This window comes from Oncorhynchus gorbuscha, linkage group LG22, assembly GCF_021184085.1.
Source record: "Oncorhynchus gorbuscha isolate QuinsamMale2020 ecotype Even-year linkage group LG22, OgorEven_v1.0, whole genome shotgun sequence".
Classification (NCBI taxonomy): Eukaryota; Metazoa; Chordata; class Actinopteri; order Salmoniformes; family Salmonidae; genus Oncorhynchus; species Oncorhynchus gorbuscha.
The window spans coordinates 45,313,569-45,329,072 of NC_060194.1; the positions used below are offsets into that span (position 1 = coordinate 45,313,569).

General features: G+C 44.4%; 1 protein-coding gene across 3 annotated transcripts in view; it reads right to left on the reverse strand.

Annotated features, from left to right (window-relative positions):
* Nucleotides 1–1,114: 1,114 nt before the first annotated feature.
* Nucleotides 1,115–15,504, reverse strand: part of LOC124009733 (CTD small phosphatase-like protein) — a 45,130-nt gene continuing 30,740 nt past the window's right edge. Inside the window, exons 2-8 of one of the 3 annotated variants that reach the window (XM_046321859.1) lie at nt 15,096–15,253; nt 14,007–14,039; nt 10,984–11,085; nt 6,238–6,294; nt 3,586–3,678; nt 1,582–1,767; nt 1,115–1,332 (exon numbers count right to left, since the gene is read on the reverse strand). In XM_046321859.1, the coding sequence (XP_046177815.1) occupies nt 1,207–1,332; nt 1,582–1,767; nt 3,586–3,678; nt 6,238–6,294; nt 10,984–11,085; nt 14,007–14,039; nt 15,096–15,253 (755 nt within the window). In that variant the 3' untranslated portion in view covers nt 1,115–1,206. The remainder of the gene's footprint in view (nt 1,333–1,581; nt 1,768–3,585; nt 3,679–6,237; nt 6,295–10,983; nt 11,086–14,006; nt 14,040–15,095; nt 15,254–15,504) is intronic. The other 2 variants (XM_046321860.1, XM_046321861.1) reach the window with 2 other exon arrangements.

Below are 15,504 nucleotides of genomic sequence, written 5' to 3' on the forward strand. Positions count from 1 at the left end.
ATTCTAAGGTATAGCGAAGACAGCAAGATAAAGAGAAAATAAAACGCTTATATGGTGTCAAAAAGAAGAGAATATAACGTGTAACCAATACAAGGTATGACAACCTCCTAAAATAACAACAGTGGTTTGTCATAAAGAATCATAGCGGTCTCCATTTTAAAGTATAGACAGAATTCAATAAAAAGACTGAAGAAGTATTCTGAAAATATGCCATGTACAAAATATCTCCTCATAACCACATTCAAACAAGGCACTTCATTCGGTAAGAAAAGGAAAACAGTAAATCACAGTCCTTTCAAACTACCAGACACTGCCTGATGCATAGCAACAATACAAGGACCTAATACTCAGACTGAATTTATCGGTTATCTTCACAACAACAAAAAACACATTTCCACACAAAATATAGATTTTTGGTTAAAAGTAACAACTCTGCCTGTTAGTCGGTGTCACAACACAAGACTAGAGTTTCTTCCTTTGCGTCCATTCCCTCAAATCAAAAACGCATTCTGCCGCTCCATACAAATCTTCTAACCGATGATGTCACAGTCGAGCTTCCTGGTTCCGCCACTGTGCTCCATGGGAGTTGGAGTATTCTCCACTCTTACTACAGTGAGACCCCAGCCTCTAGGAGAGGATACCATAGCGGAGAGAAGTGTACTGTTTGGGGTGTCTGGTGTTGGGTTACACACTACAATCCAGTGTGACTCCAGGTTGCCCCTAGGGGCCGGAGGCCGGGAAATCTGTCTAAGCCTGAGCGATGGTGTGTCACTAAAGAGGCAGAGTGAGAGAGCAAGAGAGAGAGCAAGAGAGAGAGAGAGAGAGAGAGAGCAAGAGAGAGAGAGAGCAAGAGAGCAAGAGAGCGAGAGAGCAAGAGAGAGCGAGCGAAAGAGCGAGAGAGCGAAAGAGCGAAAGAGAGAAAGAGAGAAAAGAGAAAAAGAAAGAAAGAGAGAGAGAGAGAGAGAGAGAGAGAGAGAGAGAAAGAGAGAGAGAGAGAAAGAGAGAGAGAGAGAAAGAGAGAGAGAGAGAAAGAAAGAGAGAGAGAGAGAAAGAGAGAGAGAGAGAAAGAGAGAGAGAGAGAGAGAGAGAGAGAGAGAGAGAGAGAGAGAGAGAGAAAAAAAAAGAAAGAAAGAAAGAAAGAAAGAAAGAAAGAGAGAGAGATACAGAGAGAGAGAGAGAGAGGAGGAAGATGGGGTTACACTGGTGCTACCTGCCCCGGAGGTTCTGCAACACACCATACACCTCTTCCTCTCTGCTCAGGCCCTCGAAGAAGGGCAGCAGGTCCTGTAGCTCTGTGTCGCTTAGATCATCAAACCACGACTGGACCGGCACCTGAGGAGACAGACAGCACATGCTGGTTCAGTTGGATCAACTGTGTGTAATAGCTTTTGGTTCCGGCCCTGCACTAAACACACCTGATTCAAGTGATCAACGTCTAGATCAGCAGCTGATTAGAAGAATCGCGTGTGTTAGAGCAGGGCTGGAATAAAACCTGGCGGAGTCAGTAGCTCCAAAGGAAGATCAATTAGGCCAGTGGCAGGAGAGTTGTCTGCCACACACAGGCGTAACGAGCGAACTCACAGCGTTCTCGGGGTGGAAGATGTAGGAGGCAGGAGAGTTGTCCAGTATGATGACGTTACTGAGCTCTCTACCCAGCCTGCTTAGGTCCTTAACATAGTTCCCCCGGTGAAACACACATGACTCCCGGAACAGACGGGCTCGGAACACACCCCATTGGTCCAGAAGATCCGCCACAGGGTCAGCATACTGGACACACACGGGTCAAAAAGGTTACTACTACAGGTCAGGGGTCAGACATCAAAAAGGTCAAAGAAGACACTGTACAGAGATGGAAGCAGGAAGCTCTGAAGCTACCGTGTTACAACTACCACTAACTAGCCTGTTAGTGCAATCATGCTATCAAACCTTTGGCACGAAAAGGAGTGACATGATGGCACAAACAGACTGGTACCCAGGCTAGACTAGCACATCTTAGTGATTTAATGCAGCTGCTTACTGACATGGTTGGTAGTCTCCGTAGGACAGAGAGAACCCACTACTGAAGGGTAGGAAACTTTGAAAATGGGAAACGCTCATTTACCACACAGACAGTTGACACTTGCCCAGACAGAGATCGGCTCAAAGAGATGGACAAGAGGAGGGAGTAGATAGATATTAACACAGGAAGAACAGAAGGGAGTAGATAGATATTAACACAGGAAGAACAGAAGGGAGTAGATAGATATTAACACAGGAAGAACAGAAGGCAGGAGGTGGGACAGAAGAAACAGAAACCAAAACAATGAGAACAGAGCCATGTCCCAAATGGCACCCTATTCCCTATAGTAGACTACTAGAGTATGCACCCTATTCTCTATAGTGGACTACTAGAGTATGCACCCTATTCCTTATAGTGGACTACTAGAGTATGCACCCTATAGTGGACTACTAGAGTATGCACCCTATTCCCTATAGTGGACTACTAGAGTATGCACCCTATTCCTTATAGTGGACTACTAGAGTATGCACCCTATTCCCTATAGTAGACTATTAGAGTATGCACCCTATAGTGGACTACTAGAGTATGCACCCTATAGTGGACTACTAGAGTATGCACCCTATAGTGGACTACTAGAGTATGCACCCTATAGTGGACTACTAGAGTATGCACCCTATAGTAGACTACTAGAGTATGCACCCTATTCCTTATAGTGGACTACTAGAGTATGCACCCTATAGTAGACTACTAGAGTATGCACCCTATAGTGGACGACTAGAGTATGCACCCTATAGTAGACTACTAGAGTATGCACCCTATAGTGGACTACTAGAGTATGCACCCTATAGTGGACTACTAGAGTATGCACCCTATAGTGGACTACTAGAGTATGCACCCTATAGTGGACTACTAGAGTATGCACCCTATAGTAGACTACTAGAGTATGCACCCTATTCCTTATAGTGGACTACTAGAGTATGCACCCTATAGTAGACTACTAGAGTGGTGGACTACTATAGTATGCGCCCTATAGTAGACTACTAGAGTATGCACCCTATTCCTTATAGTGGACTACTAGAGTATGCACCCTATTCTCTATAGTGGACTACTAGAGTATTAACCATATTCCCTATAGTAAACTACCAGGACTAGTAGAGTATGCACCCTATTCCCTATAGTGGACTACTAGAGTATGCACCCTATTCCCTATAGTGGACTACTAGAGTATGCACCCTATAATGGACTACTAGAGTATGCACCCTATTCCCTATAATGGACTACTAGAGGATGCACCCTATTCCCTATAGTGGACTACTAGCGTATGCACCATATTCCCTATAGTAGACTACTAGAGTATGCACCCTATTCCCTATAGTGGACTACTAGAGTATGCACCCTATAATGGACTACTAGAGTATGCACCCTATAATGGACTACTAGAGTATGCACCCTATTCCCTATAATGGACTACTAGAGGATGCACCCTATTCCCTATAGTGGACTACTAGCGTATGCACCATATTCCCTATAGTGGACTACTAGAGTATGTCAGACAAGTGACAAAGGATTAGAGTTGTTGAAAGTACCTTTGCGAGACTAGCCGTGAAGAGAACACATTCAAACAGCTCTCCCATCTTCTGCAGGAACTCATCCACATGGGGTCTCTTCAGCACGTACACCTGCAAGCACAGATTAATATAGGATGATTCAAAACAAAAAAAACATGTGTTTTATGTGAGAAGTAGGCATTGGTCTGAAGCAGGAAAATAAAGGAAATGGACATGAGCACCACAATGCCTACCCCCACCCATGCTCTGCCAAGGGTTTTTCAGCACACAGCTTTAACCTACTACAGAAGCTACTGTATATTGGTCTATTGCACTTCAAACAGCGTGTATGCAGGTTGTTTAGGATTCAAAACTTCTCAAACAGCCTAATCATCTAATTTCCTTGGTTTTTACACCAGAAGGTATAAAACACAACATTATTACACAACATTATAATACATCATAACACAGCAATACAAGTCAAGTAAAAAGTACACAAAAATAACAAATGGCAGCAGAAATAATGTAGGTGTTAGTATTTATTTTACATTAACAGCTGATTTTCCAGAGAGAAGCAGGGAAAAAAACAAAAACAAAAACCCATTTAAAGCCAATAAGGAGAAATCAGGGTAAATGTTCCAGCTCTCTTTTAACAAGACAATATGAGGAAAGAGTCACCATGTAGCCTACCCATGACCTGTCTACATACTGTGGCGTACAGCAGGTCAGCCACCAGGGGGAGACTCGTCGAGGCCTGGTGACAGACGGAGGATACATCACGATGGCGCCATCTGCTGGACGTGCCAGGTCACGACTGGTTCTCTGGCCAGGACTAATTGGGGCTGATTGGGGATTGGTGAGTAATCAAGGGCTGATTGGGGATTGGTGAGTAATCAAGGGCTGATTGCACTCAAGCTGTTCAAGTCCCATAAAGCTGCCAGAAGGGCAGCACACAGGGAAGAGACTGGGGGAGGAAAGGACTCCTGTATATTTGGGGATGGTAACAGGAGTGAGTTCAGTGTTTGATCCTCACAGGAAACAGCAAGACCTGATCCCGGAAAGGGTCTCCTGGGGGATACAGTAAGACCCGGAGCCCAGAAGACAGGATCCTGGAGAGGGTCTCCTGGGGGATACCGTAAGGCCCAGAAAACGGTATCCTGGAGAGGGTCTCCTGGGGGATACAGTAAGACCCGGAGCCCAGAAAACGGGATCCCGGAGAGGGTCTCCTGGGGGATACAGTAAGACCCGGAGATATTTTTAAAAGTGTGTAGAGAGGTCGTGGCGCTCGGTCAATCAGCTGGTGTACACATTTCAGGGAACACAATCCTCCCACCGTGCCATTAAGCAGCGTGTTCCTGGGATGTAGCGTAGGAGATGGCGCAGTAGTACACACACACACACACACACACACACACACACACACACACATACACCAGTCTCTGTCCAATGGTACTCAAAGATGCTCTTTTAACATCGTGTGTGTGTCAAAACTACGCACGGAAGAATGGTCGTGATGTCTCCTCCTAGAACGAACCCAGGACCTTCAGATCCCATGGCGACGACGTTAAAACAAACCCGGTCGTGAACGCATCCGGTGATGACAGGAACCGTTTGTTGATCACTCAATACTGAGTATTTATTTATATTGCTTGGTAAAATGTTTTATTGTTGTTGTCTAGAAAATAGTCACATAATTTATTTGACCTTTATTTAAACTAGGCAAGTCAGTTAAGAACAAATTCTTATTTTCAATGACGGCCTAGGAACAGTGGGGTTAACTGCCTGTTCAGGGGCAGAACGACAGATTTCTACCTTGTCAGCTCGGCGGTTACTAGTCCAACACTCTGACCACTAGGCTACCCTGCCGCCCCAGGTTAGCAAGCATGCCATTTTCTTTTAACTGCACAAAGGTCATGCAGGCAAGCAATGATGTTGGTGTTATTTAACCTGGGTGCACCTGTACCCCCCCCCCCCCCCTTTACTTGGATGGTGACTTCAGCTTTTCGGGAACACGTTGAAAAGTAACTTGACACAGTCAACGCAAATTTGGAGTATTGTATTTTGTTTCTAATGCTAACGACCCTGTTAAAAATACGGTATGTGGTTCTCGGTAATGACCGAACAGCTCATGACGAGATGCGGGGGGAGTGTGTTTTATACCTCCCAATCGGATAAAAATGTGCAAATCTAATAGTAGGGAGATTTGAATTTAACATTGAGCAACAACCGATGCCATACTATTACACCTACAACCAGTGTTTTGGGGTCATACACCTGAAACCAGTCAGAATGACAACAACTACAATCACTGATCATACTACACACATTAAGTCAAACAATCAGACCGCTATCCTCTTACTCTTTCCCAGACCAGTAGCCGCCACCCAGTTCAAGTAATCATGAACAGGCCAACCAGGATACACACAGCCTATCCTGGATTACTTGAACTAGGTCACAACCTTTCTTCTTCTTCTTCTTCTGGAGTTGAGCTCAGAGGAACTGGGCGCAACAGTGGAACATTTGGTCGGATTTTTGAAAGACTTGTGAAAATATAAAATGTGTCTTCTATAAAAGTAAAATTGGTCATTTCTGACAGCACCGTTGGAGACGCTAATGACTCCGGTGCACATAATCAAATAACCAGTATTTAAAAGTGAATAAGATACAGAGACAGTAGTGATCCTACAGTACCTGATGAACTGTGCCATCTATCTCCACGGGGACTATGAAGTCAGCATTGCTAATGGGCTGTAAGAGAGAAAAACACAACATGTCAGAGTGTCTCAGAAACTGTTCCACAGTGGTGTAATACAACAGTCCCCCAGCAGAGGGAGAGCTTGCACAGTGCCATAGATTTTAGGCCATTCAGTCGCCTTCAAGAAAGGAAACCTAATCTTCTCCTGCTCCCTTTTAAGTATTATTCTCCTCCTCCTTCCCCTTTTCCGACAAAACAAAATCTCTATTTCTCTCTGCCTTTCTCTAACAAACTATAGGTCACAGAGAGAGAGACAGAGACAGAGACAGAGAGAGAGACAGAGAGAGAGAGACAGAGACAGAGAGAGAGAGAGAGACTGTACCAAGTAAAAGAGAGGAGGAGAAGAGGGGGATTACGAGAAAGATATTCTGGATAATGACACCAGAGGCCAAGCAAGGTCACTGTTAGTCAACAGACTCTGAACTACAGTCTATCCCTGCTGTTGACTCTCTAACATGGGACAGAACAGTCTCTACGGCTGTTGACTCTAACATGGGACAGAACAGTCTACGGCTGTTGACTCTAACATGGGACAGAGCAGTCTACGGCTGTTGACTCTAACATGGGACAGAACAGTCTCTACTGCTGTTGACTCTAACATGGGACAGAACAGTCTCTACTGCTGTTGACTCTCTAACATGGGACAGAACAGTCTACTGCTGTTGACTCTCTAACATGGGACAGAACAGTCTACTGCTGTTGACTCTCTAACATGGGACAGAACAGTCTCTACTGCTGTTGACTCTCTAACATGGGACAGAACAGTCTCTACTGCTGTTGGCTCTCTAACATGGGACAGAACAGTCTACTGCTGTTGACTCTCTAACATGGGACAGAACAGTCTCTACTGCTGTTGACTCTCTAACATGGGACAGAACAGTCTCTACTGCTGTTGACTCTCTAACATGGGACAGAGCAGTCTACTGCTGTTGGCTCTCTAACATGGGACAGAACAGTCTCTACTGCTGTTGACTCTCTAACATGGGACAGAACAGTCTCTACTGCTGTTGACTCTCTAACATGGGACAGAACAGTCTCTACTGCTGTTGACTCTCTAACATGGGACAGAGCAGTCTACTGCTGTTGACTCTCTAACATGGGACAGAACAGTCTACTGCTGTTGACTCTCTAACATGGGACAGAACAGTCTACTGCTGTTGACTCTCTAACATGGGACAGAACAGTCTACTGCTGTTGACTCTCTAACATGGGACAGAACAGTCTCTACTGCTGTTGACTCTCTAACATGGGACAGAACAGTCTCTACTGCTGTTGACTCTCTAACATGGGACAGAACAGTCTCTACTGCTGTTGACTCTCTAACATGGGACAGAACAGTCTACTGCTGTTGACTCTCTAACATGGGACAGAACAGTCTCTGCTGCTGTTGACTCTAACATGGGACAGAGCAGTCTACGGCTGTTGACTCTCTAACATGGGACAGAACAGTCTCTGCTGCTGTTGACTCTCTAACATGGGACAGAACAGTCTCTACTGCTGTCTACTGCTGTTGACTCTAGTTAGCTACTTTAAAAAATGACTTCCCCCACCCCAGAACAGGTAAGAAAATGGTGCTGCTCTCGGAGTTGGTTATCTATAAACTCCGACTGCTTTACAAACACACAGTGCTGCTAGCTCACAGCAGACACATCCTGGATCTGTCCCACTGGAAGTTGTTGAGGGGGACACAGAGGTCTGTAAAGGAGAAGGGAAACGGTGACGCGCTCTCTGTTGTTTTATCTGCAGCTCAGACTGCTTTTAGTGACGAGAGATACATGCTTTTTGAAGTCAGTTCGATTCTTTTAAAAAAAAGAAGACAGTTTTCAATTTCGGTTTCAATTATTTGGGTTGAATGCTGTAACATAGAATAAAACAATTAATAAAAGTCCCATGAGGGTAGCGACTGCCCATTACTGCTGATCACTTATCATCACTTTATATATTTCAGTTGTGGTATACATTACATTTGTCTTATTTGATGACTTTATTATTTCCTTCCAAGTCATCTCAACTCTACAGAGCTGCTGTCTGACATAATCACTATTTAAGTAGTTCTTCAAAGTAAAAAGGCATACTTTTATGACTGCTGAACACCAACTATCAACCACCCAGATCATGTATTTTCAGGTAGAGATACCTGCTAAGCAACAGCTGCTCTCTATATTACCTCAAGATCACGATACGTCGCTAAGCAACAGCTGCTCTCTATATTACCTCAAGATCACGATACGTCGCTAAGCAACAGCTGCTCTCTATATTACCTCAAGATCACGATACGTCGCTAAGCAACAGCTGCTCTCTATATTACCTCAAGATCACGATACGTCGCTAAGCAACAGCTGCTCTCTATATTACCTCAAGATCACGATACGTCGTTAAGCAACAGCTGCTCTCTATCACCTCACGATGTCACTAAGCAACAGCTGCTCTCTATCACCTCACGATGTCACTAAGCAACAGCTGCTCTCTATCACCTCACGATGTCACTAAGCAACAGCTGCTCTCTATCACCTCACGATATCACTAAGCAACAGCTGCTCTCTATCACCTCACAATGTCACTAAGCAAAAGCTGCTCTCTATATCACATGATCATGATGTCACTAAGCAACAGCTGCTCTCTATATCACATGATCATGATGTCACTAAGCAAAAGCTGCTCTCTATATCACATGATCATGATGTCACTAAGCAACAGCTGCTCTCTATATCACATGATCATGATGTCACTAAGCAACAGCTGCTCTCTATATCACATGATCACGATGTCACTAAGCAACAGCTGCTCTCTATATCACATGATCACGATGTCACTAAGCAACAGCTGCTCTCTATATCACATGATCACGATGTCACTAAGCAACAGCTGCTCTCTATATCACATGATCACGATGTCACTAAGCAACAGCTGCTCTCTATATCACATGATCACGATGTCACTAAGCAACAGCTGCTCTCTATCACCTCACGATGTCACTAAGCAACAGCTGCTCTCTATCACCTCACGATGTCACTAAGCAACAGCTGCTCTCTATCACCTCACGATGTCACTAAGCAACAGCTGCTCTCTATATCACATGATCACGATGTCACTAAGCAACAGCTGCTCTCTATATCACATGATCACGATGTCACTAAGCAACAGCTGCTCTCTATATCACATGATCACGATGTCACTAAGCAACAGCTGCTCTCTATATCACATGATCACGATGTCACTAAGCAACAGCTGCTCTCTATCACCTCACGATGTCACTAAGCAACAGCTGCTCTCTATCACCTCACGATGTCACTAAGCAACAGCTGCTCTCTATCACCTCACGATGTCACTAAGCAACAGCTGCTCTCTATATCACATGATCACGATGTCACTAAGCAACAGCTGCTCTCTATATCACATGATCACGATACGTCGCTAAGCAACAGCTGCTCTCTATATCACATGATCACGATACGTCGCTAAGCAACAGCTGCTCTCTATATCACATGATCACGATACGTCGCTAAGCAACAGCTGCTCTCTATATCACATGATCACGATACGTCGCTAAGCAACAGCTGCTCTCTATCACCTCACGATGTCGCTAAGCAACAGCTGCTCTCTATCACCTCACGATACGTCGCTCAGTAAAAGCTGCTCTCTATCACCTCACGATATGTCGCTAAGCAACAGCTGCTCTCTATCACCTCACGATCGGGCATTCTTCTCTCTTCTGTAGCAGTTGTAAAAGTAACACAGACCGGACAAGTAAGTGCACACTGGATTAAGGTCATTGTAGTTAGTTTAGCGCATAAAACGTGGTAATTATGTTGAATTTGGCTTGTTGGAAACTACAACTCCCTACTACATTGCACAGTCCAGGCTGTATCTGATCGATCTCGAGAGAAAACACTGCAATGCGCGTACTGAGCTCTCAGGAAGAAAAACAAAAACCAAATGAAATTCAAATAATTGAACCGACATCTGTCAATTAGTTGTTTATTAAAACGCGAAAAATGAGTGGCTCAGAACTAAGTACTTTACAAACACACAGTCTAATGTACGTGTAACCCTACATGATTACAATGAACAGACGGAGAGCAGTGGATCTAGCGGAACTGAAAGTAAAGAGGAAACTGTAGGTTAAGTCTACACATTATGACAAAAGCAAGATGAGCCTCATTCAACATACTATTTATTTGTATTTAACTAGGCAAGTCAGTGAAGAACAAATTCTTATTTACAACGACGGCCATACTGTCGGCCAAACCCGGACGTTGCTGGGGCCAAATGGTGCGCCGCCCTATGGGACTCCCAATCACGGCCGGTTGTGATACAGCCTGGAATCGAACCTAGGGTGTCTGTAGTGACGCTTCTGGCACTGAGATGCAGTGCCTTAGACCGCTGCACCACTCGGGTGCCTATGAAGGCTGATGAGGGGAGAATTAAAGCGGGAATCGTGTAGCAGTCTGTACAGCAGACAGACAGGCATGAATTCAGGAGAAACCAATTAGATAGCTCTTCAAAGCGTGATGGAGTCTTGAGTGAGAGGTCAGCCCAGCCACTGAGCCGAGTACCAAGTTCAACTTTGTCTCAGAGGAAGATTATTTCTGCAAAACCAATTTAACATAAAACATAAACTGTACACTGATAATACCAGCCTACCAGGGCTTAATTTTAAAAAACAACTTATTTTTTTTTACCTTGAATGAGCTGTGTACCAATGTCTCATCCAAGTCGATCACTACACACTTCTTCCCATAGTCTGATATGTTCATCTCTGGTAGGAGGAATTTGGCTGGAGGCTGAAGGAGAGAGAGAAGATATTATATGTTAGAGAAGGAGATGGAGGTAGAGAGATGGGGGTAGATTGGAGAAAGAGAGGAGAGAAAGAGAGAGGAGAGAAAGAGAGGAGAGAGAGAAGATATTATATGTTAGAGAAGGAGATGGAGGTAGAGAGATGGGGGTAGAGTAGAGAAAGAGGAGAGAAAGAGAGAGGAGAGAAAGAGATGAGAGGGAGAGATGAGAGTGCATAATCAACACATAGAGATATCATTAGTTAAATGTGTGAGGCAGGGTGGATTAGCAGCCCAGTGTTAATAGTGAGTCTGGTGTTTCCCATAAAGAAAGATTAAGGGAGAGAAACATGAACACTAGTTAACACTGTGCTGGAACGGTCTGCTGGTTCTCTCTTCTGAACAGATCGGGTCTACAGGTTCCCTCTTCTGAACAGATCGGGTCTACAGGTTCTCTCTTCTGAACAGATCGGGTCTACATCGAACAGAACCAACAGACACCACGAAGGACTGAAGCTACCCATCCCTGCCGGGCATCATTTCAGAACAGGAATCCCATCATCTCTGTCCTCCCAACACTAACCAAGTGTAATATATATATATATATAGTGTGTTTAATCCCTCCAGATTTCTGTCTAATCTGAAGAGATTAGAGTTAACTTTCACACATTCTGTCAGACAGTAACAGGTCATGTTGTGGTCAACCAGTACAGACCGAGCCTGTGTTCCATTTCTCTCTTTTTGTCGTTATTGTTTTACATTCCAGATACAGTGCGCTACTTTTAACCAGGGTCCATAGGGGCTCTTGTCAAAAGCAGTATACTTTATAGAGAATAGGGTGTCATTTGGGACACACCCAGACAGGACTACTTTCCAGAAAAAAATCACAGTCTGTCCTTCACGGGAACACGGGACTATATTAACACCAGATCAATGTCGCTAACTGAAACATTTCCCAAGTGGACCTGAAGTGCTATGGAAAACGGAAGCCCTCCGTGATGGTGATGGTGAAAAACGGACATGCAGCAGATCTAACCTTCTCCATAAAAAATAAAAATAAAAAGGGTAGACTCAGCAATAGGAGACGATAATACACACAGTGACCACGGCAACTACTTCCCTCTGTTTCCTGCCTCGAGGCCGAAGCGGAGTCTAATGTTTAATGGACTTAGGCCTTGGGTGTCATGGTTCAGACACAGACTGTGGTAGGTGATCTAGCCAGTGTTTATCTTTACTAGCTAGATAACGAGCTCTTTTCTAATACCCTCATTAGCTAAATGGGATCAATCACATCCTACTTTCCATGAGAGCAGAATCTATGGTTGTATCCCGAACAGCACCCTGTTCCCTAAGTAGTGCATATGGCTCTAGTCAAAAGTAGTGTGCTATGTAGGGAATAGGGTGCCGTTTGAGATGCAGCCGTAGACAAGAACCAATGGGATTGAAGCTCTCACAGAGTAAGCCCATGTCTATAAGGCAATAGCGGAAACTCTTTTTTTTCATAGTACATTGCTTGTGCACTATGAGTGGCGCAGCGGTCTAAGGCACTGCATCTCATCTCACCCGGCCGTGGCCAGGACTCCCATAGGGCGAGGCACAATTGGCCCAGCATCGTCCGGGTTAGGGGAGGGTTTGGTCGGGGTAGGCCGTCATTGTAAAATAAGAATTTGTTCTTAACTGACTTGCTTAGTTAAATAAAGTTTCAATATATAAAATGTATTAAGGTCAAAATGTAGCATAAACCTCATTGTAATCAGACAGTATGATTTAATTATAATTTTCTTCAGCCATGTGCCTTGTGCAAACATGTCACCCCTACAGCTACATTTACTGTCAAAACGTATTCAAGAGGCTTCGTAGTGGCTTCTTCTATGGCCTCTTCTTGACTTTCTACATAATTGATAGGCAGGCTGTCTAGGAGGTTCAGTTATGTTGTTTACCTAGAGAGCGTCTCATTCTGGTCCCAACAGATTATTACGTTGTCTGTCGGTCGTTGAACCAAATTAAAGAGAAGTAGTAGAAACAACACGTCTCTAAACTGGCTTTAGAAGCAATCCAGGAAGATTGGTCAGACTGGCAGTTAGTGTTGTTAGGAAGTTTTTACAAATGCAACCAAACCACTTGTATCACTCATGCAGGAGACGCAATATGCTTGAACACTGTTTGATTGCTTACGAACACCTAAAATTAAACCCACCACCATTCAGATAAGACGACTTCAGCCCCCCCCCCAAAAAAATAATAAAATTGCGATTTGTGTACCAAAATATTGCAATTTGACATCAAAACACTTAGAATAGAAATAGAATGATGGTTCTAATGTTATGGTTGGAATACAATGGGCATTTGGAATGCAGTTTTGTTGGCATGACAACGGAAGTAAGGGAGGAGAATGGTTGTGAGAGTAGGAACCAAAGTGTTGGTCAGTGTTTCACCATGGGACCCTAATTAGATTTAAATAGACAGGTACATTCAGATAACAAATATTTGCCTTTTCCTCTCAGATTAAGAACAAGCTGTTGCACAAACAATGCTGATATTCCACACCACTGGTACCAGCCTGTAGCAGAGCAAAGTTTTACTAGCAAGATTTGTCCCATCTCAGTGGATTTAGCTAGCGATTAGCATTAGGGGCAAACACATTTTTTTTGGCACATTTGCAGCTTAATAATGCAATTTTGATTCAAATGTGATTAATCGTGCAGCCCTACCTAGAGCCAAGACATTCGGAGCAGATACAGAGCCAAATCTTAGACTTGAGATCCATGTGCCTATAAGTCACATTTATCTCATTGGACAGCAATGAGTGACTTAATGATTTACATGATAGTCAGTCAGTCAGTGTTAGGATCACGGATCTTAAGTTAGGATTCAGCCACTTAAGGACTGAGCGGCCACATGCAGAAGGAAAGATAAATAGTGATACATACACTAGGGATAGGAATAACCTCGACCTGGTCAAACTAGACAGAGAGAGAGAGACAGAGTGAGAGAGAGACAGAGAGAGAGAGAGACACAGAGATAGAGAGAGAGAGAGAGAGAGAGAGAGACAGAGAGAGAGAGAGAGAGAGAGAGAGAGAGAGACAGAGAGAGAGACAGAGAGAGAGAGAGAGAGAGACAGAGAGAGACAGAGAGAGAGAGAGAGAGAGACACACAGACAGAGACACAGACAGAGAGAGAGACACAGACAGAGAGAGAGAGAGAGAGAGAGAGAGACACAGACAGAGAGAGAGAGAGAGACAGAGAGAGAGAAAGAGAGCGAGAGAGAGAGAGACACAGACAAAGAGAGAGAGAGACACAGAGAGAGAGAGAGAGAGAGAGAGAGAGAGAGAGAGAGAGACACAGAGAGACACAGAGAGACACAGAGAGACACAGAGAGACAGAGAGAGACACAGAGAGACAGAGAGAGACACAGAGAGACAGAGACAGAGACAGAGACAGAGAGAGACAGAGACAGAGACAGAGAGAGAGAGAGAGAGAGAGAGAGAGAGAGAGAGAGAGAGAGAGAGAGAGAGAGAGACAGAGAGAGAGAGAGAGAGAGACAGAGAGAGAGAGAGAGAGAGACAGAGAGAGAGAGAGAGACAAAGAGAGACAAAGAGAGACAAAGAGAGAGAGCGAGACAGAGAGAGACCGAGAGCGAGAGAGAGAGACAGTGAGACACAGAGTGAGAGAGACAGCGAGACACAGAGAGAGAGCGAGACAGTGAGACAGAGAGAGAGCGAGAGACAGAGAGAGTGAGACAGAGAGACACAGAGAGAGAGCGAGACAGAGACAGAGAGAGAGCGAGAGCGAGACAGAGAGAGAGCGAGAGAGCGAGACAGAGAGAGACACAGAGAGAGAGAGAGACAGAGAGAGACACAGAGAGAGAGAGAGAGACCGAGAGAGAGCGAGACAGAGAGAGAGAGAACGTCACAAACATGGAAACATAACAGTCAATGTTGAAAGATTCTGGAGTTCTTCAAAGACACTTCTCTTCTTCATTGTTTATCCGACTGTTTAGAAGTATTGTGTGTGTGTACCTTTGGTTGTGTCCCATTCTCCTCTGGTGCTGGAGGCAGGGAGGTGGTTGTGTTGTTGGAGGCAGGAGGCTCCACATTGTAGTTCCTAAAGCAACAGAAGAACGTACTGAAGATGCCTGGACTCCTCTGCTTCTTCACACTGCTGTTGGACTGGGAGACTGGAGGGGGAAACAGAGGAGAGACGTTAAAACATTAAGAGTAAAGAAACAGAGCTACTGAAAATGCCTGGACTCCCCTGCTTCTTCAAACTGCTGTTGGACAGGGAGACTGGAGGAAGAAATATCTTGCTGTGTTTTTGTAAATGCAAATCTAAAATACTTCTTATTGTAATTTCTTGCAAAGTCTCAGACTAATTTTGTGCTTCAGTTACACTTCTCCACTCAGATGAGAAATCTTTGCTGTGGTTTTC